Below are 27,627 nucleotides of genomic sequence, written 5' to 3'. Positions count from 1 at the left end.
GGCACTGTCGTTGTCTTCTCTGGGCAAGAAGGAAAAGAGTCCTTTTCCTTTTTTGCCCGCCTACCAGTCCCCGAACGCAGAGCCTTCTCTGCGGGCCTTGGCTATTTCTGTTGTCCTGGGACAGATGTTTAAAATAAAAAATTAGGGGAATGGAATCTTTTGAATAAAAGAAGTAGGGGCACGCCATGCCCATCCTATCCTGCCCCCTTCGACCACTGTAGAGGACTGTGCTGCTTGGAGCATCAACTGGAACATGCTAACAAGTGGTAGCGAAGCCCCCGCTCTGCCAGCTTGAGCGAGAGTGCCTGGGACAAACGAAATTGTTTTACGGCCTGTTAAAAAAAGATTAGAATGGTGACAGAATGGAAGAGAAACGTTTGGAATATAAAAAACATAAGTTAGAGGCAAATACAATGAAATATCTTGAAGGAAGAAAAAAATGCAAATAAGAACAGAAAGAAGAAAAGTTAAAAGGAAGTAGGATGGAACAGTGGCACAATAAAGAATGGAAAGAGGGAGAGAAAGGGAAAAGAATTGGAGGGGAAGAAAAGAATACAACTTGGAAAAAGGGGTGGTGGGACAAGACAGAGAAATCAAAACGGGAAGTGAGAAAGAAAGTAGAGCTGAAAATAGAAAGTAATATTGGAAAGAAGAAATAAGAAAGGTGGAAGGTCAATGGTAGGAATTCAAGAAGAAAGAGGGATGAGAGAATGGGCAAAGGAAATACAGGAGATGATAAAATAAGAATGTGAGAATGGGATTAAGGAAGTGAATGATGGAAAGCAGGAAGAAATATTAAACATGAATATAAAAAAAGAACAGACAGCTCAAAAGACACCTGCAAGAAGAATGGGCAGAACAAAGGAAAAAAGAAAAAACAGAATTAGAAGAGAATGAAAAGAGAGGAAATAAATAAATAGAAATTAGTAAAGAAAGCTGGAGAGAAAAAAGGAAAGAATGAATCAGAGAAAGAAAAAGAAAGAATGAAAGAAAGAAGTCGATGCTGGTTAATGTGCAGTTTTAGGCCACATTCCTTTCAAATCATGCTGAAACATGAAATCATTCTGAGGCTCTATCCTCTGGGTAACATTGCCTACTATCTCCTTAATAGAAAAGGTCGGGATCGCTCACTTTGCTAGGGCATTTCGGTGCATATTACCAACAACTAGCGATAATTATCGCTAAATGGGCTTAGCGAGTTTTTTTTATTGCCAAGCATCGCCGGATATTATCGCAGACATAACGTGCTATTAGCAATGTTTATCTCTAAAGCGACAAAATATCCGGCAATAGTGGCGAAATGCCTGAATATCACTACAGCAATATTCACGTATTAACGCCAATAGGGTCGTAGCCATAATATCCACCTCCCATTGGATATAATGGCTAAGAACTGGTCTGAGAAGGCGTTAGCTTTTGGAGATATTCGCGCTTAGCGCGAATATTTCCATCGCTACGCCTGCATTGTTAATAGGCGATAGCGATGTTAGCGACTGTGTTTAGTCACTAACAGGTTGGATACGCCCACTTTGCATGTCATTAGCGAAAAATATCGCTGACATGCAAAGTGGGCCCCAAACCATTCGCTATCGCCTACAAGCTGTCGCTATCTGCTGTTAGCGACAGCTTGCTAATAGGGCGATAGAATTATCACCGCTTAGCGGCCGAAAACGGCCGCTAAAACGGCGATAATCTCGTATCGCCCTCCTTGATAATATGCCCCTGAGTTCCATGTGGCTCAAAGTGGGAGGGGAGAGGGGCGGTATTTTATTTGTCTGTCTACTCCCTTGCGTGCTAACACATCATGGAAATGTCTACATGTAGCAAATGTCAGCACATGAGTTCGCCGTGTTTTGGAAAGGGTACCAACACAGCAAATAAACATGGACATTAATCACGAATACCCAGCATTAAGCCTTAAACCCGTCTTGTTTTGGAAACATGCACGGCCTTTCATCATCACTGCTGTGAGGTTCAATCCCGATGAAACACATCAGATACTTTTAGTTGTGATAGTGCACGGTGGTCACCTTGACTTTAGGGCTGCTCTTCTAGTTATGATAATCATTTCGGAGCAGGCCTGCTCCAAATGGAAAGCCAGACTCAAAAATCCACTCTCTTCAAACCAGTGTGGGCAGCTCATGCCAGAAATTAGAAGGAAACCACGCGTTTGGATTATTTTACCTTTTTACTGTACTTTTGGGAAAATATCAGTTAACATTACCGAGTTGTAATAGTATGCAGAGAAAAGGTTGTTTGCATTACATTAGGTTGAAATGAGTTCTAACTGTTGGCGTTATTAAAAACGCAATGTAGCAGATTACGTTGTTTTTTCCCCCATTGTAATGGCCGATAACCAACTCCCGGGTGAGATGCTACTTAAGGACCGACCTAAAAAGAGCGGAATGCAGGCATTCGGCAGCACACATAGAAAGAGGAAAACTTTGTTATTGGTTTTGTGCAGGAAGGTTTCTCTTCCTGCAAACAAACAATCCCCCCTAGAATGCAGACACCCTTACACCATGGCACAAATGTACCTACGTTGGTGCACAATAGCCCATTGTGCATCAACGCATGGGAAAAGGACAGTAATGTGCTGCATATTGTGGATACGGCACATTCCTACCCTTTACTTTTGATGTATGACAGCACAGTAGGAAGGCTTGCTGCGCTGCCATTCGTCAAAATATTGTAAATGAGTCACTTTATTTGTTACGTACAAAATACCAGTATAGACTTAGATACAATGAGAACCTTTTACCATAACAATGCATAATTTAGGTCAATGTTGAATCCTTCTTTTTGCACCTTTGTGAATGTGTTGACATGTTTTGACTCTGTATATAGACTTCAGAGATGGTCTTGGTCAGGGACTGAACAACTTCAAATTGGGAAGTCTGTTATTTGGTTCTAGAAAATTAACACAGGAAGTCTAAATGAATGAAAATAGCTGTGGAGTGGTCAGGTCCAATCAAGGATGCTTGCACAGTGCAAGGTGTACAGCATTTACAACCCAAAAAGTATGCAGTGGTTGGCGTGGAGCAGGACCAAACTGCTAGAAAATGCTGGTAATGTTATCTGTTGGGTAAAGCTTTGGCTGGCACGGTATAGATACATTTCTGTCTTGCATGCGCCCGGGCAGTCGCATTGGTCCAAAATAATCTCAGTACTACAGTTTTCTTGTTTGTACATTCCGTGTATCTGAATGTTCCAGTATAAAGCTGTTGATAGAAATTGTTATTTGTTAAAAAAAAAAGGGCATGGTGTTATGGTATGGAAAGTTAAAAGAAAGTAAGGTATTTTGCTATAGAGAAATATTAGGAAATCTGCATTTTCTGCTATTTCACCCCAGATCTTCCACCTTTTTCTGGACCCTGTGTTTTGTTGGGCCTAGAACTCTGTGCACTGTTTCCCCTGTTAAACAGGAGTAAAGTGTCTGTGTTCTCTCTTGAAACATGGTTTCAACACGCGTTGTATGCCAGCATCAACTGGTCCCTGCTCCGCAAACTACAGACAATACAGAACAGCGCCGCCAGACTCATCCTCGGCAACCCGCGGCATGAACACATCAGCCAACACCTACGTGGACTCCACAGGCTGTCCATGAAGAAAAGAGTCACCTTCAAGATCCTCTCTCAGGCCTACAAATGCCTACACAACAACAGCCCCAAATACCTCAACGACAGGATCAACTTCCACGTACACAAAGAAATCTCTGATCTGCCAACCTTGCACTGGCCGAAACCCCACACATCCACAGAGCCAGAGCAGGCGGAAGATCCTTCTCCTACATTGCAGCCAAAACGTGGAACGAGCTACTGGCAGAGATCAGATGCGCCCCCTCCCTGAACACCTTCAGGAAGACCCTCAAGACCTGGCTCTTCGGATAAACGGGTCTGAAGACCCCCCCCCCCCCCACCCGTCCCCGTCGCCTTGACACCCTCACAGGTGAGTAGCGAGCTTGCAATCTCCTGACTGATTGATTGATGGTCAAATTGGCTTATCCCTGATTGACATATTTAACCTGGCTAAGACCCCAGTGTATGGTGTGGAAAATGCACTTAATCCTGGAAGTTAAATGCCACCCATGGACTGCAATACCTACTGTGGGGACCTGTAAAGCATGACCCCAGGACTCCCATATGTAGCCTGATTGCAGCAGCCTTAAAATGTGCTGTCAAAATACCCTTTTTTGACAACCAGGAAACTCTGCTTTTAAATATTAATAAGTCACTCCTAAATCCATCTCGTTGCTCTCAAGGGAGGGTGTCTGATATTTAAAAGTGGAACATTTGCAAATTTAAAGTTAACATGTTCCTTCATTGACTAGCCCCCAAAAGCTGTTTTCACTGGCAGGGCTGTTGCTAGATTTTATATGATGAAGTACCGTTTGTAAATTTTAATCTGTAACTTCTGACAGGAAACAGCTAATGCAAAGATTAATTTGCATATTTATTAAAAGTCTAAATCATCAGGGAAGGTATATTCTTCAAAATTATGTACAAAAATGTTACTTTAGAAAGTTTCTAATTTGCATCAGCTCTCCAGCAGCTTCCCAGACAGTACATAGCAGTAATGAGGTGTGAAAACTACTCCCAGAGAAGGAACAATGGCCTGGGTGTGGGGATGTGCTTTCCTTCCCCTTGCAGAAAGACCAGTTAGGGTGGATCCAAGAACTGCTTAAATTGTAAAGGGAGACTGCCCTTTAACAAGTAAATGAAACATGAAACCTGAAGAAGGCGAGCCGTTGTCCCCGGCCAGGCTGGCACCAAACCCATTGGGAAGGAAGCTACCCCAGAATTGGTTTGAAGTGGACACCTGATAGTGGGTACTGCTCATTTTCCTGGCCATAACTCTGGAAGGTCATAAAAGCTCTGCTCATGGCAGAACCAGTTTCCCCTGCTTGGAATTTAAAACTCAGGGGCACTGTGGGATTGGCTGCAGTGGGGTGAACAGGAACTGCTCAAAAAGCAGGCAAAGTCACCCCGGGACCTTTTCTCTCAATGGCTATGTAGTGTCTTCCCTACCCACTGGCTAGTGCCAGTCATAAATGTGGCACCCCAGGGAACCATCTTCAGAACAGCTTCTGGACAATCTCAGAAAAGAACTCACCCTGGCTTGCCTTAACCTAAGTGGAGAACCTGCTCCCTAAGAGCTGTCCGTGAGGTCCTGTGAGTGATAAAAGTGACACAGAGGAACTGCTCAGAAACCCTGAAAAGTTGGGACTTACAAAACGTTTTGTACCTGCAACACCCCCAAAGTCATCAATGGGACCACTCAGCAAAGGTCTCCAATTTTGACACACCTTCCTCAGACACAGATACAGGCTTTCCCCACAGGAGGATGTTGAGCTCCATAAAAAAGACTAAAGGTCTTATTACGAGTGCGGCAGTCCTGGGAACGCCATACTCGCGGTGGTGGTCTCACCACCACCATCCGTCAGCTCTATTTTGAGTGTGGAGATGGGACCGCCACAAGACCTCTGCTGGGAGCAAGGATCCTGCTGTGGCGGTGGTCTTCAAAGGGGCTGGATATGCTGGCAGTGCCGATGCTGGCACCCCCAAGCACATTACAACCTGCCTTTTTAACCACCCATTCCATGGCAAGGACCCTGCCATGAAAAGGATGGCGGAAATGCAGCTTTCCAAATCTGGCCATGGGGGTAAGTGTGGGGGGCACAGGTCCTACCCTCCTGGAATTGCACATTCGTTCATGCACAGTGTGGCATGCTCTCTCAGGGTGGCGGTATGCTTCTTAGGCTCTCCTATGAGTCAAACATACCACCACTATCCGACGGCGGCAGCACAGCCAACCCACCCTAGATTAAACTTGATATTTGGCGGGCGGGTGCACCATTGGCTTGGCAGTCTTTCTGAGACTGCGGCAGTCCCAGCCAAGGACTGCCGAACTTGTAATAAGGCCTTAAGTCAGAAGTCTTTGACCAGGACAAACCAGCTTGGGCTATCCAACCTGCAATCCCTCGCGGTAGGCCTCATATCGAACCTTGGTCCCAGTCTTCCACTTCCATAGGCTATCATTGGTGCCTAATGCATTCTGGGGCTATATTACCTAAAACTTTAAAAATTCACATCTTTTGTTCATCTGATAGGATTTTTGTAAGTTTCATGTCCTTTTGCTATATTATTCTAAATAAGTTTGGGATAAATATTGTTAGGGATTTTGACTTAATAATTGTTTTGGTGTTGTATAAATACCTTACACATTGCCCTAAGTTAAGACTGTCTGTTCTGTGCTTAGCTACAAGGAAGTTGAGCTCAGGCTAATTTGATGACTTTATTGTTTAACCTGATTAGTTAGTGTTATTATTTCTCGAAGTGGGCAATCGGCCACCCCAAATAAGAATCCACTTTCTTACATTAGGTCATTCGGCAAATTCGGTGAAAAATTTCCTTACAACACATGGAATTTCCCTAGTATCAAATTGAATAGTTGCTGCTGTGTGTAGTGACCAATTCAGGGAGCATTGTTTTCTGTTAGTGGATGGTACAATAAATAGTATGATCGGGTCTAGAAAAGGAATGGCATAACCCGGACAAAGTTTAAAAAATAATGTGGGATCAGAAAAGGAATTATTAGCTGATACAGAATATTAAACATAGAAAAGTAGGATGAGATTTAAACTTGCACCATGCTCAAAGGGCCTAAAATTCAAGTGCTTGTTCTCTAAAATATACCTTTCTAAGCGGGGAGAGAAATTTACTTTGGACTGCCAGAGAGGCCACCCTTTTTTCCAATAGCATATTTATGAGGTTTTCGAGTTGAAGGGTTACTGGGGAAATGGCTAAAGGCTTTGTGCTGGTCATGGACAAGACTAGTCACCCACGTTCCTAAGGCACGGAGCCTGCTGCCAGTCTACGTTTCATGCTCAGATTGACATGTTTAGATTACAAGGCAGATTCCAAGTGGGACTTCTTGGAGCTATTCGGGAAGCAAACAAGAGGGATCATAGTGTGGACTCATGTTGGAGTGAAAAAAGAGGTAGTATATAATCAGAGACTATGGGCCACATTAGGATGGCAGGCAGACTTAGTCCGCCCACCATCCTATCATGAAATGGGACCGCCCGCCATAAGGGCGGGGGTCTTGTGGGGGCTATTAGGATGCGCCCGCCACAGTGGCGGATGCATCCTGCATTCCTGACATTGTGGCGGACGGTGCACTCAGCACCGCCCGCCACAATGCCAGGAAGGTATGTCCTGCACTTCCATGCACAACATGGCAGGCACAGCGCGGTGCCTGCCATGTTGTGCATGGAACTGCACGAGTGTACCATGTGCACCCCACCGGAGTCCCTGGGGGGCCCGCAACGGGCCCCCGCAGGCAGAGTCCGCATGCCTTTACGTGGCGGCAATGCCACTACGGAAAGGCATGTCCCAGCACACATACTAATATGGCTGGCAGTGTCTAACAGACAGCGCCACCATATTGAACCCTTTTCCGCCCGGTCGACAAGAAAGCGGCGGTCGGTCTTGCCGTCCGCCGCGGACCCCCCGACATAGTAATATGGCGGGGGCTCTTTGCTGGAAGGAGCCCGTTGCCACAACACATAGACAATGTTCAGCATCTCAGGGCCTTGAAAGAATTGTATGCAAGGACTTTAAACATACCTATTCATCAGAGCAGTGGAAGAAGCCCTCTTCTTCAGAATTGTTGTATGCATTCTTTTGCATCAACTGTCTTCTAGAAGAGTTTAAAGGCCCTCAGTTTCATAACTTCCTGTAAAATGGAATACCCTATTTATCATTTGTTCAACCACTATGAGGTCAGGTTCTTGCCAGGATCAATATTAGCTGTCTCTTCTTGGGCCCTCCTACTGTCTGGAGATCATCTGGGTCATATGAAAACATCTATCCAATGCTGCCCATAACCATACAATGATGTCAAAGAAGGAAGTTCACTGTAAAAACTCTACTGATAACACTGATAGCATGAAGAGAATGTATTTACCTTATGGCAGCAGAGGCCTATCAGTCAATTCTGATTTGCCAAATCAGCAAACTCTTTAAATAATGCATGTTGCCTTAGAGGCAAGGTATTAGCCATTTCTCTACTAACCCGAAGGATATCCTCCCCATCACTTTGAAAAGAGGAACAATGTTGGCTGCTCTGCTGTCACAGATTACTATACATTTATTATCACATAGTCAGATCTTTCCAAAGCATTCTCAATAATTTTGCTTACTTTTGCTGCCCATGTGCCCCCATCCCGTAATGTAGCAGTAGGTATCTGGTTCAACCAGCTGCTTATTTCCAGGTAAGCACACTGGCCGGACGTAGCTTGTCTCATTGATGTTTTCTTTTAGCTCCACAATGCTTATGTCATAGTCAACCACTGCCCGGTTGTAACGGGGGTGTAGGATAATCCTCTTCACCAAACGAGTCTGCATGAAGTCAGAGGGGTGATCCAGATTGTTGATACCAAATATTACTTTCCACACAGCTGCATTTTCTCTCCTAGAATGTAAATTAAAAAAAAGTGTTGTGTGAAGGTTGTCCATTAAACAGCAAGATAAGTACTACCAAGTATCATATTACATCGAAACGTGGTTGTTCTTTGCCAGAACAAGTGTTGTAGTCACTTCTAACACTTTTAGTGAAATAATTCAACTCTCATAACAAGTCAAGTCACACTGTTTGTTTGCAGATCTCCTGAAATTGTTATTTTCACAAGTAGCCTAAACCCTCTGCCCCCAATATTATTTATGGCGTTTGCATTCTACCTATGTTTACCTCATCAAGAAGAAGCAATGAAATTTAGGGAAAGCATAAACTTAACACAGTTATAATTTCATTACTATAAAAAACACCTGATTATGAGAAATGTTGGGCCTGACTCATTAAGGTAACTGATTCACAAAGGTAACTTACACTTTTGAGTACGTTTACTACTTTTTGGTATTCACAGACTGCACTTTTGTAGTAACACCAGCACGATACATGCCCAACCACTGGTACTGTAACACCCTCCCATAGAAAATAATGAAGGTATGGACTTAAAATAAAACTCCATAGGAAATAATTTTAAATTAAATAAAATAATGAAAAAGTTAAAAATATAAATAAATATAAGTTAATGTTTAAAACATATATAACCACGGTACATTTATTAATTGAATAATGAATATTAAACTAGTACATATTTATTAACTAAAAAATACATGTTTTATGTTGATATTTTAGTAATATTAATTTCTAAACATATATATATATATATATATATATATATATATATATATATATATATATATATATATATATATATATATATTTTTTCTTTCTTTTTTTCTTTTTTAGAAACCAATTTTATTGTGTCGACAGTCATACATGGGGCAGGGCCCCTGGATCCAGAAGACATTTGCCATAATATACATCTCACAGCATTGTCATGGACATTTAGTTTACATAATCTCGAAATAAAAATTATACCAAACAAAGCAACATGAACATATTGAAACCCCAAAATTAACAAAGAGGGAGGGAAGCCGCGTATGGGGCAGTCAGGCAGCAGTGTCTCCTAGACCTTCGTAGCTAATCAGCACGTTAATCCCCTACGTTCCACTGGCTCATGAGGCATTGAAAGAAAATTATCACAGTCGAAAATAGCGACTCAAACCAGTAGGTACATAACATGTCCTGCACATATATTTCACTTTTGTAAAAATACTTCATGTTTTGAATAGAAACACGTGAGTAAGGTGGGGATTTGTGTATCCTGTCCTGAAGAAGGAGCCCAGTCTCCGAAACATGTCGACACACACACAAAGGAGGTAGTGCACATAGCCTTGCACTTCAAACCTCCGTTTACTGCACGTTTTTAATAGTGCCAGCTCGGGGGCAGATTAAAATTCTTTGTTACCCCACGAGCCAGGCTCTTTTTTAAAACTTCACTCGCCATTTATAACCTCACCACTCACATAAGATACCTTCACATACACCACACATAGTCTGGATTGAGTGCTCCCGCGTAGTCGCAGGTCGTAGCACGCCGCATCCCGTAGAGGGGTGCGAAGACCCCAATGATGAAGCATGACACCAAGGGTCCTTTTGGTGTGTGAGGGGTATTTTAAAACATAGGGTGTTCCCAACCATAGTTACGGAAACCCTTCCTACAGTGGATTCTGTTTGTTTATAAACATATTGAACCCCACCCCCATTGCACTGTTCCACAGCCGTGTCTCTTTTGCCACCATAGCGCCCACCCCAGCCAATGAGTCCCATAGCTATATGTTTGCTCCTGCACCCAATGACCCCCTATGTCAGAGAGGGCATAGATGGCTTCGCAGGGGGCACTGGCTCCAACTACAGTTCCAGGTAGTCCGCCCATCATTTCCAAATCTTGGGGTGCTTTTGCGGGCATCCCCTGGCCTTAAATAAGCATTTATATTTTTAACGATTTTAAATAATTTAACATTATTTCCTATTGGGTTTTATTTTAAGACCTTCCCTCCATTATTTTCTATGGGATGTGTTACAGTACCAGTGGACATGTATAGTGCTGGACTATAACAGTGTAAGTTACTACAAAAGTGCAGTTTGTGAATATTGAAAGTAAAAACCAACTCAATAGTGCAGTTTCTGAATCAGGCCCTTTGATTGGGGTAGAAATATATTGTTATTAGTAAAGTCAACTGAAACCACTGTGATATGTTTTAAATCTTGAGTTTGGGCCTCTCAAAACCAAACACTCTTAAAATATACTGTCTAATAGTAAGGATTACATGTGATTTCTACACTTTGTAATTCTCATTGTTTTATGTAACATTTCCTATACACTGATTTACACACACATGATTCACTGTTTCTGTATAATTTGTGCTTGATGTAAAGTGCCTCAACTTCCTACACTGGCATGCGTAGGGCTATAACACAAATGAAATGCATGTGAGAGGGTCTATGGAGAGATGAGGGCCACTGTGGAGGGTAATAGTGAAAGTGTCAGTTGAGAAGGAGGACATTGTGGGACGCCAAAAAAAGATTGTTGCACCTGGCGCTAGCGTTAAATCCAGCACTGATTTTGAAACATAGCAGCTGGTAAATATCATATGTAATTTGTAATCCAGGAAAGCCACTGTGTTTCTAGCGGAGTGAGTGCGTACAGGGTTAACATGTAGTATTGGAGTTTCCCACCCAAATTGAACATTGTTGATGTAGGGATCAGTGTTTCTTCAGTCAAATTGTTCATTCTTAAATCTGATTTTCATTTACATTTTCTAAAAATCAACAGATGCTCAAATAGTACCCATGGAATAAACCTGACTGACCCTTCCTAGGAGCATTGTAGGTTTGGCAGCCTTAAAATTATTTGAAAAAATGATGGGTATATGGTGCATTTTGCAGCACAATCTCTCTAAAAACAAATTCTAACCAGTCATAGGTGACGGAAAAGGACATAGTATATGTTTAACCGATACTCTAAATTGTCTTGTGATATTAATATGTCTCATAGACAGTGCTTGAAATGGAAATATAGAAGTGTAGTTACTCACTATTTTAGGGCACCTGTTTGCTACTGAGAAGTGCTAGTACTCTCCTGTATAAAAAAAATTGGACCTCTTCTATGAAGTGCATGTACCCTTTTTTATTATTAAAGAAGTGCAGGAATTAAGAACCTGACTGTGCCTGCCCATGTAAAGCTCTACCCAATATTCTATAGCGACTTATGTGAGCCTCCATCTTTTAAGGAGTCAAGCGATTTGAAGAGGGCATAACATGACAGGTGCAAATAAAACACCTAAATCAAACCATATACCTATTTAAACGAAATGTGATGTATAAGTTGTCACTGGTATAAAAGTACAAAAAGTTATGTGTTACTGTGGAACATTGTTGAATTTTTAGCATTCCTGGGCAGGGAGAGAGGGAGGTGGTTCACACTTACATCTGAATAGGTTGTGGCCTGCCCTAACACAAAGTACAGATTTACACCCTGATGGTAGTCTGGGACCAGGATTGGGCTGAAAGGGACCCTTGTGCACTTTATAAAGATCTATTGAAGTCATCCCCCAAACATCAAAGTCACTTTTGAGTACAAGTATTAGGGCTTCGACAGTACAAAATGATTACACCACTGGGTCTGAAAGAATCTACGCTGTAGCAAATGCTGATGTGCAAAGGATTGCCATCTTGCTCTGCTGATTGTTTTCAGGAACTGCTGCCCTGCCCAGATCCCCTGATACCACGCTCCTGGTGGTCGGGGGCTACGAATACAGGCAGCACAAACCCAAGTGAACCCACACTGATTACCATAAAAGCATTCTAGTAAGCATGAAACCAATTCTCAAACACTGTTTCCCCATTTTAAACTTGCAAAAGCTATATGTTGTGGCATATTTATTGGATTTTTGCCGTTTTGGTGTTACTTTTATTACATTTATTACATAAAGAATTACTATCATTTTGTAGTGATTTCACTATATGGCTTTGTGTGTGTGTTACACACATACTTTACAGATTGCCTCTTAGGATAAACCTGCCTGCTCTGCACCAAGCTGTCAGAGTGTGAGAACAGGTTATCCCTGGTGTGTATCGACTTGCCCTGACTTGATTGGTGGGTTCGGCTTGGCTTGGGTGCATACCTTAGCCAACCAGAAGCCCCATTTCTAATACGTTCAAATTAATAATCCCAAACCTTTCAAGGGAAACCCCTGTGGCAAGATAATAGTAGTAAGAAATGCACTGGGTCGTCATTAGTACATGATTTCAGTTGAAAATGGTTATAAACACTCATTAATAAGCTTCGATATGTGTTTATGGCTCTAGATTTCTTCTTATCCGAATTCACAACGTTTCTAAATTCGTCTTCGATAATGGAAATAAGTCCCCAAAAAGCCTCACACAGACACTAAGTGGGAGGCAAAAACATTTCTATGTTGTACATAAATGATTACAGGAAATGCATTTATCGATATATAATATAAGCCACAAGCACTCTTTTATCCCCTTCCTCTTAAATATGCCTAAATTGAAGGTTTTACCTAATTTAATATGTCCTGCTGCTGCAAGTGTTTCTTATTTATCAATATGACTCGTTGTACTTACCCTTCAAAGCAGTGGGCTACAGTCAGCACCCACTTTTTCCCGATGAGAACACAGCCACAGATGTGCCCACTTGGTTCGCTCTGTAGAGAGCATTGCCATGGCCAGAGTCCAGGCCGACTTGTCCGGCCACCGAGGATCCTCTTGTTCATTCGAGCTGCAGGGCGGCGGCCACAATCTGGCACAGAAATTGGGCGTTAGTGTTTGCTACACACAACAAACGTAGGTGTTTGTCCTACTTAAGAAATATGGACTACTTTTAAAACCAAGGCAAACAACATCAAAGAACAATCACGCCATTAAGTCCACAATCGATTAGAAATATGTTTCATCCACTACTATGTGCGGCTATTGACTAGAATATCACCACTCCTGAATGAAAATCACTAGCTATCATCCTTACGCCATCTCAAGCCAAAGGCATGACTACTGCAATAGTCATCATCCGCAAAAAATTACTACTCATCGACTTATTAGCCAGAAAAAATTGCAGCTTTGCTGGTGTAATGTCAAATAGAAAGACACGCACATACCCCACCCACTTCCTACAGAAATTCACACTTATCTCGATTTACTAACTTTCATCAGTGCAACTGAAGGGAACAGAATTTTCACTTATGTAGGGGAAAAAACGAAACATACAAAAGCAAATAAAAATCTTTTGGACACCCATATGCAATATAATTTAATGTAAACCTATTTGTAAATTTGAGCAACTATAGGAAGGGTGGATGTGCATTGGGCTTCCACACTGAAGACATTCCTAGGCTATGCTCAGCAAATACTGCCAAGAGAACCCAAAGCTTGCATTAGCAGCATGTGAATTCGAGAGTAACACTTACAACCTTGTCTGTTTTCCTTTAAAATATAACCTATAAAAACCCACCTTCCAACAAGACTGAGATTTTGGCTTGGAATAGGGACATTCGGTAAGACAATTGTGTACCGATACCAGATTTGACATATCTATTTCTGGAGGTTGATTCACATTCGACTATGTAACACCAAATGAAAGCGTTAGCACTGTTTGTTCAAATTCAAGATTCCTCCGTGAATTTTACACATCAATGTGGCTGGAGTACTGTAACTCGCTCTATTTGAGATTCACGTACTCATCCATCTAGAAGATTCCACTGGTCCAGGATGTTCTTGAGCCTCCAGTGTTGGACTGGCCTATCGGGCACTCTGGCACTGCCTGGTGAACCGCTTGAAAGGGCCATTTTCCTTTGGTCTTGTCACGTCCGAAGGGTCACAAAAAGGGCCACACTCGGGGTCATCTGGAGTGCCTATTGGTCATACCAACACAGTGAATCTTTGTTGAGACTGCAAAGCCCTAGCTCACTAGTCCTTCCTGGCTGAGCAACTGCAAAGGTCTCCTACTTAATCTGGCCCACTTCTACTTCCAATGTCATGAGAAAAACTGAGACATTGCCTCTGGAACCTTGTTTGGCATTCTAAGAGTCACTCAGGTGGTGACACTAATACTAAGAAATCCAGAAATGCGTGGCCTTTATGATAACAGCCTTTGTAAATCTGTGTTTTCCGTTTACTTGGTGAGGTGGGGTGGGATGAGACATCCCCAAGAGATCTCAAACATGGCAGGCATTGGCCATTTTCTGACAAGTTACTAGACGGCACCGCCGAGGTACGTATGGAGCCAAATGTGTTTCTGTACAACTCAGAGACAGAGGATTTGCCTAGAGTTTCATTTGTACAATACCAATTTCCCCCCAAATCTGCATACATATGATTGAATTAATTGTGGCACATAACCATTACAGTTCCTGCTGCAGAGACGGTTTAGGCATGTCATCTTGGTTCCTCTGTTTTCCCCAAAAACAGCAGACTATAATCTAGCCTGTCACAGAAATCAAAAACACTACCACATAATAGTCAGTAAGATGAAAATAAACAGAACAAAATCAGCAGCACTACACGCAGCATCGTTCTGCGCTATATGAACTCGCCACCATCACTTTCCATTTCCAAATCCTCTGCAATTTCCTCCTTCCATGATCATCCTTTCTTGCTACAGCCACCTATCTTGTAAGCCCCCTTCTTTTTATACAGTCAATCATTTTTTAGTAGCTAGGTTTGCAACTTGTATATCCCTTACATTCACGCATATATAGGAACCCTGCCAAAGCAATTGCAGACTTTAAGATGCTGAATTTTCATTGTAGGAGTCGTCAAATAAATATACCGTCTCAAACTGTACTATAGTTTAGTGTCATTTCATCTGATGATGAGACATCGTGAGGCTACGTATGCCCTTTGGGAGTTGCCAGGTGCACAAAGTCAAAGATTTCTGCTTGCCTTCAATGAATTTTTGCTCTCAGATTGAAGTTGATGTACCTTGTGAAGTAGAGTATCTAGCACTTGCATCCCTGGGCCTACGGATTGAGAAGGAATGCTCTCTGGGGATGTGCCATAACCTAGCCAGCCCCAATGACCTTGGATGTGCCTGGGAGACTTACTTGTGAAGGATCATTTCTTTTAGTGTAGTGTTTGCTGCATTAGAAGTAACCAGAACTCATTTCTAAGGAAAACACCACATACAAAAATGTTCTTCGATAAGGTAGATGCAAAGATTTTGGTACGCTAGGTGTAGTGACATTTGTTCATTACGCTAGGTGTAGTGACATTTGTTCATTACGCTAGGTGTAGTGACATTTGCTCATTCCAACTGCCCAACTCTTCGTCCTCACTGTAGCACACAGATTAAAAGACCTCGCCCGACTATTTGCATGGCTAACTATCAAAAGACAGTGGTTCTCAACCTACACTTCTGTGGACTCCGACTAAATCACTACTGAAAGCCAGCGACGCCCTAAGCAGCTGCTATGATTTTAACCACAAAGCAATACATCAAAATAAAGACACACGTGTGCAACAAACAAATACAGAAATTATGAAATATTTTATTTAATTCACAAATAAAGTAACATGCAAAAATCGAAATTTTAATCGAAATTCTGGAGCTTTTCAAAATGTAGTTGTATTTCTAAAAGATGAAGATCTAGATAGCGGCATATCACATTCTTGTGTATTTCTAATGCGTGCTCTTTTTCTTGAAGCATACAAGAGCATCAATAGAAGCCACTAATCACTGTCCGCTGTACTTGTGCTGCTCCCCAGAATCATGATAAGGATACCAACCTCATTTTCAGCCTTCAGGTTGAAATTCCTTCACACCTACAGGGGGTTTGAAAGTTTACAATACGCCCTCTGAGTAGACCACAGGCTAAGAACCTCTGAAGTAAGACATTTGGGGCAAGATGTACGACCCTATTTTGCATGCGCAAACGGGTTTGCGACCCGTTTGCACATGCAAAATGTCACAGGGCCATGTACAAATCCTAAATAGCGAGTCACAATTTATTTGTGACTCGCTATTTAGGAATTGCGAGTCGCTATTAGGAATGGGCGTTCCCTTCCTAATAGCGACCCCAAAGCCATGTATGAATGTTTTGCGTCCGCAATTGCGGTTGCAAAACACTTGCAAATTATCACCCTCTTCAAGAAGGTGGTAATGCACTTGCAAAAGGGAAGGTCAGGGTACCCTTTCCCCTTTGCAACTGCAGAGGAAAACATTTTTATCAGGCAGTGGTCCCAGGGACCATTGCCTCTCCTTAAAAAATGAAACGAAAACGTTTCATTTTTTTTTTTTTTAAATGCAGCCTGTTTTCTTTTAGGGAAAACGGGATGCGTTTAAAAAAAATAAAAACTGCTTTATTGAAAAGCAGTCCCAGACATGGTGGTCTGCTGAGTCCAGCAGGCCACCATACCTGAGAGGGACAGCCATTCCCAATGGGGTCGCAAATTGCGAGTGGCTCATTAATTTTTATGACCCTCGCATTTTGCGACCCCATTGGGAATCACAATCAGTGTCTGTGTCACTGTAGTACATTGTAAATTGCGTCTCGCAATTTTGTGACCCCAATTGATTGCAAATTGGAAGCCGCAATTTACAAAGGTCGTACAGCTCCCCCTTAATTTTTACACATGTTTGCCTTTCGGTCACAAATATAATTTAGACTTCTTCCACTTTTACCACACCGACCACGGCTGAGTCAGTGCAACTCACTTATATTTGATTGTTGCAGATTGCCTTATGGAAATGTCTTCTTTTAAAGCTTTAATCAACATTCAGAAAAGCAAAGACGTTTGTGTCTATGAATTTAACTGAATATTTGTTGAAAACTAGCATTAATTTTAGTTTACCATACACTGACAATATTTTACATACTGGAAAAGTGCGATCTAAATGTTCAAAGAGCTAGAGCCAGAAATCGTTAAGAAAGCAAACTGCTTACCTTCTTTAGTACATTGAAGTGCAACCCTGCTTCCATTTTGACACACATGCCTGTATTAAAAAAACAGAAAGAAAATAAGAAAGCACAATTTTTCATTTATTTTAGTGCAACATGCTATTATAGGAAAATGGGGAAAAGGAATTGATAATGTTGGTAGTTTCTGTGACAGCCATGGCAGCACTGCACTCGTATGTATGTGGGGGCTGCTGGCTACCACCACAACACTGGGGCTGATTTAGAGTTCTACACCCAGACTAGACTTCCTGTCTGCAAGTGTAGCGAATCTAAATTGAATCCACTAAGATAACAGCGCTTTCTTTGCCAAAGTGACTCTCTAGCTTGTGTAGGAGGTCAATTTAGAAGGGAAACACTTTTGCAGGAATTCTACCAATGGTTGTCTCAGATGATGGAAGTACCATGACCTACTGAAAACGTACTTCGAAAATTGGGTACATTGCCCACTTATCTGGTCTCCCTAGCATGTGGAGGGAAAGGTGGGTTCTCATAAAGTGAGGAAAACAATACTTTTTGTGACAGTCCATCCTTCTTGGGCCCAGTGGTGGGCCTTGAGATGTCTTGGCTTAGGGGGTGTCTGTCATGTAGTAAACTCCTCATTAAATGGCTTAGCTGCCAGAGGTTTTAATGGAGGATCTGCAACATTTTGAAGTTACTCTGGGGCATATTATCAAGGGGGTTTATCTCTGCTTTTTTGGCTTTAAAAGCCAAGAAAGCGGAGATAAAATTATCTCCTTATTACCTAGCTGTTGCTAACACCAGTTAGCGACAGCTAGTAGGAGATAGCGACCATCTTGGGCCCCACTTTGCATGTCAGTGATATTTATCACTAATGACATGCAAAGTGGGCGTGCCAAGATGTTAGCGACTGGAAACAGTCGCTAACATCGCTATCGCCTATTACCAACTTATGTAGATATTTGCGCTAAGCGCGAATATCTCCAAAAGCTAACACCTGCCCTGAGCAGTTCTTAGCCATGTTATCCAATGGGAGGTGGATAACATGGCTAAGAGCATTTGCTCGATAATGCATGAATATCGCTGACTTTTCAGCGATATTCATGCATTGCGGCCGATTTTTATCGCATTTGCGATAAACCTTGGTAATACCAAGGTTTATTTGCGATAAAAATCGCCGCAGCTCAGCGGTAAATTTTTGTCTCTAACCAAGCAATAGCGATAATTATCGCTATTGCTTGGTAATATGCCCCCTGTTTTTGCCCTGTTCTAATGCATGTCCTTTGTTCCAGTAGCAGTTGGCGATGAGACGGAAAAGTGAAGAGAGAAACAAGCTAAAAAGAGTGAGACAGAAAAGAAAGAGGTGGCGTAAAAAGAGAGTATGAGAGGTAGAATTAGAGAGAGCAAGGGGAAATAATGTAGGAGGGTCAGATGAGTGACAGAGAAAGAGCAAGAGACAGAGTGCTTGACATGGAGATGAAGAGAAAAAGAGAGAAGGGGACAGGAGTACAGTCACACTTCATGAACAGTATTCTTTCTCAATTTTCCAAATCTTTCTTTTGAATCAAACAGCCCCATTGATATACATGAAGATATATAGAAAGTCAGAAGTTTGTTGACCAAGACATTCATTGATAATTTACATACAACAAATTCTACTGATTAAAAACAAAAGTCGCAAGACTCATGGGCTTGAATAACAATGGTCCAGAAATGCAATGGGTTTTGAGACAATTTTTGCACCCCAATGGCACTGTTGTACTACCGAAGGGGTCTAAGACATTAGCAAGGCCACTTCTGTAATACCTGTTATGCAGTTGCACTTTTTGCTTTGGTGTAATTGCCGAAATGGTATTCGTGTACTCACTATTAAGTACTTGAAATCCTGTGCAAAGCAGAACGCAGGGCCCAGGGGCAACACTAAGGAAGTGACACATGCAATGCTCCCGTCTTGCCTTGAAAGGGAGTCTCTAGACCGGAGACTCAGGCTGGGCTGTACTTGCAGCCCATTCCCAAGGTGATTTATGCGGCTGGATTTTCTGGTCGGTAAAACGGAAAATCTAGATGCAGTTACACTGGACAACTTAAATTGAGTGGAGTGGTATCCCACCCGGGAATACTTCTCTGCTCAACTCCCCTTAGGGGAACATGCGGCAGGCATTTAGAGTCACAGATAATGGCCCAATGATTAGAAATCTCTGATAATGGTTTCTGTGACCGAATGCTGGGATTTCAATAAAAACATTTATAGATCTCAAAGTCATTACGAGCATCTGCTCTCAAATCTGAGAAAAGAAGCACTCGGATAAGCTTGTCAGGACCTTTGTGACTTGAAACCGATAATTAGCTCTAACAGCAGTGACTTACAGCAAACAGTTTAAGAATTAACAGAATGAAATAATTTAGGTCAGACAGTGTTGTTTTATTGCCAAGCATTTAAATGATTGTTACAGTAGTAGTAAATGATTATCTCTTGCGTGGAGCACCCTCAGATTTCTGACCTATCTGTTTTTCCTGTCTGTAGAACTTTGTGCATATTACTTGTGCTAACAAGTAGTAAAGTTCCTGTGCTACCTCTTTTGACATGGTTGAATTGGCATAAATCTAATTGACGTATTTAATTTACTCCTATGTATATGGTACAAAGTGTACCCAGGGCCTGTATTTATGGTAAATGCCACTAGGATATCTAACCAAAAGGTGAGAGGAGGGTCCGAGGGAGTTTAAAGACCTGCCAAGGTTGTTGTCCCCTGAAACACAAGATGTACAATACACAGAAACCTAGGGGTCTAGTAAGGAGTATGTGAGATATTCTCAAATATACTGACTTTCAAGCCTAACTAGTGCCGGACAAAATGCCCTAAAAAGTCTAGTCTCTAGCGGAGAACCCATGCATTAGACCACTCGAGACAGTAGGTGAAACCCAGGAGCCAGAGATGGATTCCCATCAATGTCTTGTAAGAGATCTTATAATATTATCATGTGGTCATCCAAAGGTTGGGATGGGGTGTCTCCAGGTGATTAAGACTACCTTCAACCCACCTTATAGGACTGGGATCAACACACGAATCGTTTGTGGACCATACATGAGATCACTTAGTGGGAATAGGTGCAGTGCAAAAAGAAATAATGTGGTGAGAAGAAGATAAAAAAGAATAGAGAGCAAACAGCAAGACACTTTAATAACTGTAAGCCTCTTCCTGATTAAAACCAAGAACAGCGCAAAAGAGCAGTTTTACCAAATAGCTGCTTGTGGGCCGACATGTTTCTGCCAACAGGGGAAACTCCCTAGGCTTCTTCAGGGCCTCTGTTCTACTTATACTTAATTGCTACTGCTTGTGGGTGCTACAAAATAAACCATCTAGAACGTGAACAAAATAAATCATGAAAGGATATAAATGTCTATTCCTCCATGCCAAGTGGTGTGTTTTCTCACCTACAACAAAGAAACGAGTAGAAATAAATGCACAGTTCAACGCTATATAATTAATGTTCTAAACACAAAAAGGTAAAATTAGTTTACCACTCACCCAGAATGGCAGGGGATAAAACCTCACCTCTCCTGGACCAGTCTCAGGATATGGGAGGCCACGCTCTATGGGGATAAGAAAAATGGTGTTGTGCAAGGAGGGGAATGGGTAATTATACTCCCCTCTCTCATCTAGTACCATTACTATGATAGCCCCAGAGCCTCTCATTTGAACTCTCTCTCCTCTGTCACCCGCTTCACCAGACATAAAAACACTATCACTCACTTTGCAACTATTATTACTGCAAAGAAGTAAAGAGAAAGCTCTCTCTAGTGTTACCCAGTCAGAGATCATAGAACTACTCACCTCTCCGTCGTTGCCTCAGTCAGGAACCTGAAGTTGGGGGAGGCAACGAGGGGGTGGAGGTTCCTCTTTTTTATAAAAAACGTAGCTGTTTCTACAGCCTATCCAAGTACAAAAGACTATGGGGTCAAGAACTACGACCAATCAGTCCCCGTGCTTGCAATTGATAGTGTAATTGTACTTAAACGACACAACCAAAACATCATGTCACGTTAGTGGGCAAAAGTCACTAAATCACCCTGTTGCCATCTTGCAAGACTGTAAGTTTAAAGCTGATCCTTCAGCTAAAACGCTATCGCGGCACAACTCGTCCCAAATCCCGCGAGAAGTGACCAAGGGACTACATAATGACATCATCGTCCCTCCCTCGGTAGTCCCAATGTGTAAATAAAGTAAATGCTTCGACGGGCAACTGATTGAGTGCCTTCTATTGATCCGCCCATAGAGTGTAGGGCTCGGAGGATGCCTAAGCCTCTCTCATGCGGTGGTATCAATAAAAAGATTTAGCGCATCTTGTTGAATTACGGCGCCTCCGGACTACAAAATTACATCATGCAGTGACGTATTGTAGTTCCGCAGATTCGTTCGTAATATTAATACGAGCCAACACAGTCATAGGCGGTTAACGCTCGTTATTATTGTCAAATTGGTAGACTGTGGCATTAACCCACCCCATAAATGCCCAGCTCGTATTACTGTGGCTTCAATCAGGTGGAATGGTGTATTCATAGTACAGTCCTACAAAATAACGTCATCTACTGGCATAATGTAGTTCCAACTAGCCGGGGACCCTTCCAACCCTGTGATCTCCCAAAAGAGACCCAATACGCTCTGGCCGTGCGACCAATGTCATGTGGCTGCAAATTGTTGACACCAAAAGGCAAAAGCTAACCAATAGGCTGCACACTACGTTGTGCAGGATACTACAGCGTACAGGGACGAATGCCTTCGCCAGCTAGGTGATACTAATTCATATGCCCCCCTCAACATGGATCCAACAGCGAGATTGACGCTGGAAATCAAAATTTTGATAGAGGAGGCTCTAAGCAAAGGATGGATAACCTTGAATGAATCATTGTTCCTTCAAGCAAAAAACCCGACAACTCCATATTTCTATACCTTGCCAAAGGTCCATAAGGCCCAAAGGCCTCCTCCGGGCAGACCTATCATATCTGGTCAGGGCTCCCTTTTGGAGCCTCTCTCTGCATTTGTAGACTTCTTTCTCAGGCCTCTGGTCCAGACCATGCCAACGTATCTTAAAGATACGAAGGATGTTCTCAGGGTCATTCCCGATATAAGCTTTGATGTAGAGACAGACCTTTTGGTCTCTTTTGATATAGAGTCGCTCTATACTTCAATCCCCCAGGATGAGACACTAGAGACCATCACGTCCATCCTGGAGCGGTCGGATCTGGACTCTATCACACCAATTCCTTTCATCATGGCCCTAGCAAAGATGGCAATGAAAGAGAATTTTTTCAAATTTGAAAACACCATCTACTTGCAAATCTCAGGTACCAGCATGGGAAGCATTTTCGCTCCCAGCTTGCCGAACCTATATGTTCATGTATTTGAACAGGAACACATACTGACTCCTACCAATCCTTTCCGCACACATATCCAGTGGTGGAAGCGTTACATAGACGACATCCTCGTCGTGTGGCGAGGCGACGAGGCGTCTATCGGACAGTTTCACCAGTGGCTCAACACCCGTAATCAGTTCCTCAGGTTCACACTAGAAAGTAGTAAAGAAAGAATTTCCTTTCTAGATCTATCGATCTTTGTAACACCTACTGGCCTTGAAACCGAGCTCTATAGGAAGACCATGGCGAGGAATTCATTATTATTGTACGACAGTCAACACCCCAAAGCCCTAAGAGACAATCTCCCTTATGGGCAATTTCTCCGGGTCCGCCGTAATTGTTCCCAACCAGAGACTTTTGCGAAGCATGCCAAGAACCTTTCGGATCAATTACTAGCCAGACACTATCCCAAAAAATTTATTAAAAGCTCCTGCAAAAGGGCGTCCAACAATCATCGAGAAGCCCTCTTAGAGGCTCCAGTTGAGAAACCACCTCTTGAGCGACTGACACTGGTGACCACATTCAACACTAGGTCCAACCAGCTTCAGAAGATTGTGAGACACCGTTGGAAAGTTTTGAACAGTGGGAATGATAGGATCAATCTCCCTCTGTTTGCCTTCAAGAGGTCTAGCAGTCTCAGAGACCGTTTGATCCACACTAGACCTAGGGAAACACCTAAAAGAGAGATAGGTACATTATGGGACCTAGATGCAGTGAAGGGACATCATCCATGTGGAAACTGTTCTGTTTGTCCCCAAACATCGAGGACGAGCCAGATAGACATAGGGACGGATCGCCCTTGGCTTCTCAATACTTTTACAACCTGCAACAGCTCTCATGTTATCTACATGTTGACATGCATCTGCCATGATAGATATATAGGCATGACCACTCGGAAAGTAAGAACACGGATGCTCGAACACAAGAGCACATTCAGATGTAAGAAAAATGTTTCTAAATTGACGAAACATTTCATAGAACACAACCATACTGAAAATGACTTCGTGTGGACAGTACTTGAAAAACCATTCATACCATCGCACATTGGGGATGTGACTAGGTTTTTGTTCACTAAAGAACAAAAATGGATTTACAGATTATCCACAGATAGTAATGGTTTGAACGATGAAATTCCCTGGACTATGCTGTAGGCTTGGAAGGGGTAAGAAAAACATTCCACGTAGATGTTTCTACATATTAGACATGTATTACTGTGACAACCCCTGACTTAGGTGTCTTTATGTGCACTGAAACTTGGACCGCGCTATAGCCCTGTTAGGGTGAGGGTAATATTCTCCGTAGGCATCCTCCACATAATAGATATTAAGTACTGTGGAAACCCCTTTCTTAAGCGATTCTATGTGCTGATATATATATAAAAAATCTGTCTGAAGCCCAAAAAAAATCTTTCTAGAGCATACTATCTCGTACCAATAGAGTAGAGAGGGGTCTTCTCACTGTTCGAATCGAAGAATATTTGTAAATAATACAGAATTATATAGGTCGCTCCATGTTAACAACACAGGAGCCTGTAATTCATACAGCCTTTTGCACCAGCACACGGATGAACACAATACGCCAGTAGATGACTTTAGTTTGTAGTTCACAATGTAGTATGCAGCCTATTGGTTAGCTTTTGCCTTTTGGTGTCAACAATTTGCAGCCACATGACATTGGTCGCACGGCCAGAGCGTATTGGGTCTCTTTTGGGAGATCACAGGGTTGGAAGGGTCCCCGGCTAGTTGGAACTACATTATGCCAGTAGATGACGTTATTTTGTAGGACTGTACTATGAATACACCATTCCACCTGATTGAAGCCACAGTAATACGAGCTGGGCATTTATGGGGTGGGTTAATGCCACAGTCTACCAATTTGACAATAATACGAGCATTAACCGCCTATGACTGTGTTGGCTCGTATTAATATTACGAACGAATCTGCGGAACTACAATACGTCACTGCATGATGTAATTTTGTAGTCCGGAGGCGCCGTAATTCAACAAGATGTGCAAAATCTTTTTATTGATACCACCGCATGAGAGAGGCTTAGGCATCCTCCGAGCCCTACACTCTATGGGCAGATCAATAGAAGGCACTCAATCAGTTGCCCGTCGAAGCATTTACTTTATTTACACATTGGGACTACCGAGGGAGGGACGATGATGTCATTATGTAGTCCCTTGGTCACTTCTTGCGGGATTTGGGACGAGTTGTGCCGCGATGGCGTTTTAGCTGAAGGATCAGCTTTAAACTTACAGTCTTGCAAGATGTCAACAGGGTGATTTAGTGACTTTTGCCCACTAACGTGACATGATGTTTTGGTTGTGTCGTTTAAGTACAATTACACTATCAATTGCAAGCACGTGGACTGATTGGTCGTAGTTCTTGACCCCATAGTCTTTTGTACTTGGATAGGCTGTAGAAACAGCTACGTTTTTTATAAAAAAGAGGAACCTCCACCCCCTCGTTGCCTCCCCCAACTTCAGGTTCCTGACTGAGGCAACGACGCAGAGGTGAGTAGTTCTATGATCTCTGACTGGGTAACACTAGAGAGAGCTTTCTCTTTACTTCTTTGCAGTAATAATAGTTGCAAAGTGAGTGATAGTGTTTTTATGTCTGGTGAAGCGGGTGACAGAGGAGAGAGAGTTCAAATGAGAGGCTCTGGGGCTATGATAGTAATGGTACTAGATGAGAGAGGGGAGTATAATTACCCATTCCCCTCCTTGCACAACACCATTTTTCTTATCCCCATAGAGCCTGGCCTCCCATATCCTGAGACTGGTCCAGGAGAGGTGAGGTTTTATCCCCTGCCATTCTGGGTGAGTGATAAACTAATTTTACCTTTTTGTGTTTAGAACATTAATTATATAGCGTTGAACTGTGCATTTATTTCTACTCGTTTCTTTGTTGTAGGTGAGAAAACACACCACTTGGCATGGAGGAATAGACATTTATATCCTTTCATGATTTATTTTGTCACGTTCTAGATGGTTTATTTGGTAGCACCCACAAGCAGTAGCAATTAAGTATAAGTAGAACAGAGGCCCTGAAGAAGCCTAGGGAGTTTCCCCTGTTGGCAGAAACATGTCGGCCCACAAGCAGCTATTTGGTAAAACTGCTCTTTTGCGCTGTTCTTGGTTTTAATCAGGAAGAGGCTTACAGTTATTAAAGTGTCTTGCTGTTTGCTCTCTATTCTTTTTTATCTTCTTCTCACCACAATATTTCTTTTTGCACTGCACCTATTCCCACTAAGTGATCTCATGTATGGTCCACAAACGATTCGTGGGTTGATCCCAGTCCTATAAGGTGGGTTGAAGGTAGTCTTAATCACCTGGAGACACCCCATCCCAACCTTTGGATGACCACATGATAATATTATAAGATCTCTTACAAGACATTGATGGGAATCCATCTCTGGCTCCTGGGTTTCACCTACTGTCTCGAGTGGTCTAATGCATGGGTTCTCCGCTATAGACTAGACTTTTTAGGGCATTTTGTCCGGCACTAGTTAGGCTTGAAAGTCAGTATATTTGAGAATATCTCACATACTCCTTACTAGACCCCTAGGTTTCTGTGTATTGTAAATGCCACTAGGATGCAAAGGAGTGATTATTACTTCTGCATCTGGAGGGTCAACATGTTTTCAGCCCATGGTCCAATCCAGAGTCCGTGGCTTTAGTTGGGACCGGGAATCCCTATAAACATACTCACGAACGATATAATCTATTTTTTAACAATCTCGGCGAATTCCAGACAGAGTTAATCCCTATGCGGTAGTAACCGTGATTTTTATCCTTTGCCTCCTGGATCCCCACCCTCCATTCATAAGCACTTCTTGCGAATACAGGAAGTCTGTCCACCATTGGAGGGTTCTTTAGCAAGCTAGAGTGGCCTATGATGAAGCATGACATCCAGAGTGGTGTGAAAGCCGTTCCAAACAATCATTTTCTAGATTCTATCGATATCTTATGTCACACAGGGACTCAAGCGCCCCAAATATTTGGGATATTCCACTGGTGTGGACCCCGTTTCACATGTTTTGTTTGGCTTTTATGATTTAGATTCAACTTTGGGAAGATTCAAACACAGACAGACCATAAATTCCACTTGTTCCCTTGACCCCCTTGTATAAGGGGTTCATAGGATGTGAAGATCAGAAGAGGACTGAACCTGCTGTCTGAGACCTGAGAGGAGCCCTGAAGGACTGGACCTGCCCTTTCCTGTAATCAGGACAAACAATTGGACTCCAAGATTCATAAGACTGACCTCCGTTTCAAGCTACAGGGATACAACAAGCTACAAGATGCCTTTACCTAAGGTTTCCAGCAGACTAGTTCCAACTGGACCTGCCTTGGACCCTTCTGTGGTGGCTTCTGCTGGAGTGAGTCCTAAACCCCAATTGCTGTTCCTGAGGTCATGGTTTCCTTTGCTGTGTCTGGGTGGAGTTCTCGTATCCCCCCTGAAAACCTGGGACTTAGAAACATTTTGGCTCCAAAGACCTCCGGAGGAATGGGGTAAACTGGCTGAGCCGATTCAACCAAGGTGCATTTTGGCTGCGCTGAAGATTCAAGTTTATCCCACTGAGGGCTTTTTCACAGCAGCAAATCCGCTTCAGCGGGCCCTTGTGGAGAAGGTATCTGGTGTCATGGAACCCTCTTGGGCTGCAGCCTGCAGCCTTGCCCGCTAGAATAATCCAAGCTCCCAAAATGTGAGTATATGTGAATGCCTTTTTTGTGGCCCCATGAACAGTATTTTACAAAACTATAACAGATAGCTTATTGTCCACTGTGAAGTCTGTGCCTTCTCAGCCCCATATAGCTCTCTAGCTTCCTCCATGGTGCTATAATGTGGAAGGAAATCATC

The 27,627-nt window shown here is 42.6% G+C and overlaps 1 protein-coding gene across 3 annotated transcripts in view; it reads right to left on the bottom strand.

Moving 5' to 3' along the window:
• The window catches only part of CORIN (corin, serine peptidase), a 1,859,037-nt gene that overhangs the window by 42,130 nt on the left and 1,789,280 nt on the right, over positions 1–27,627 (bottom strand). For all 3 annotated transcript variants that reach the window (XM_078678226.1, XM_078678228.1, XM_078678227.1), the window contains exons 18-20: positions 17,373–17,422; positions 13,060–13,234; positions 8,204–8,475 (exon numbers count right to left, since the gene is read on the bottom strand). In XM_078678226.1, coding sequence (XP_078534352.1) covers positions 8,204–8,475; positions 13,060–13,234; positions 17,373–17,422 — 497 coding nt within the window. The remainder of the gene's footprint in view (positions 1–8,203; positions 8,476–13,059; positions 13,235–17,372; positions 17,423–27,627) is intronic.

The sequence above is a fragment of the Lissotriton helveticus genome, chromosome 2_2 (genome assembly GCF_964261635.1).
Source record: "Lissotriton helveticus chromosome 2_2, aLisHel1.1, whole genome shotgun sequence".
In the NCBI taxonomy this organism is placed as follows: Eukaryota; Metazoa; Chordata; class Amphibia; order Caudata; family Salamandridae; genus Lissotriton; species Lissotriton helveticus.
This window is presented reverse-complemented; position numbering and strand designations above follow the sequence as displayed.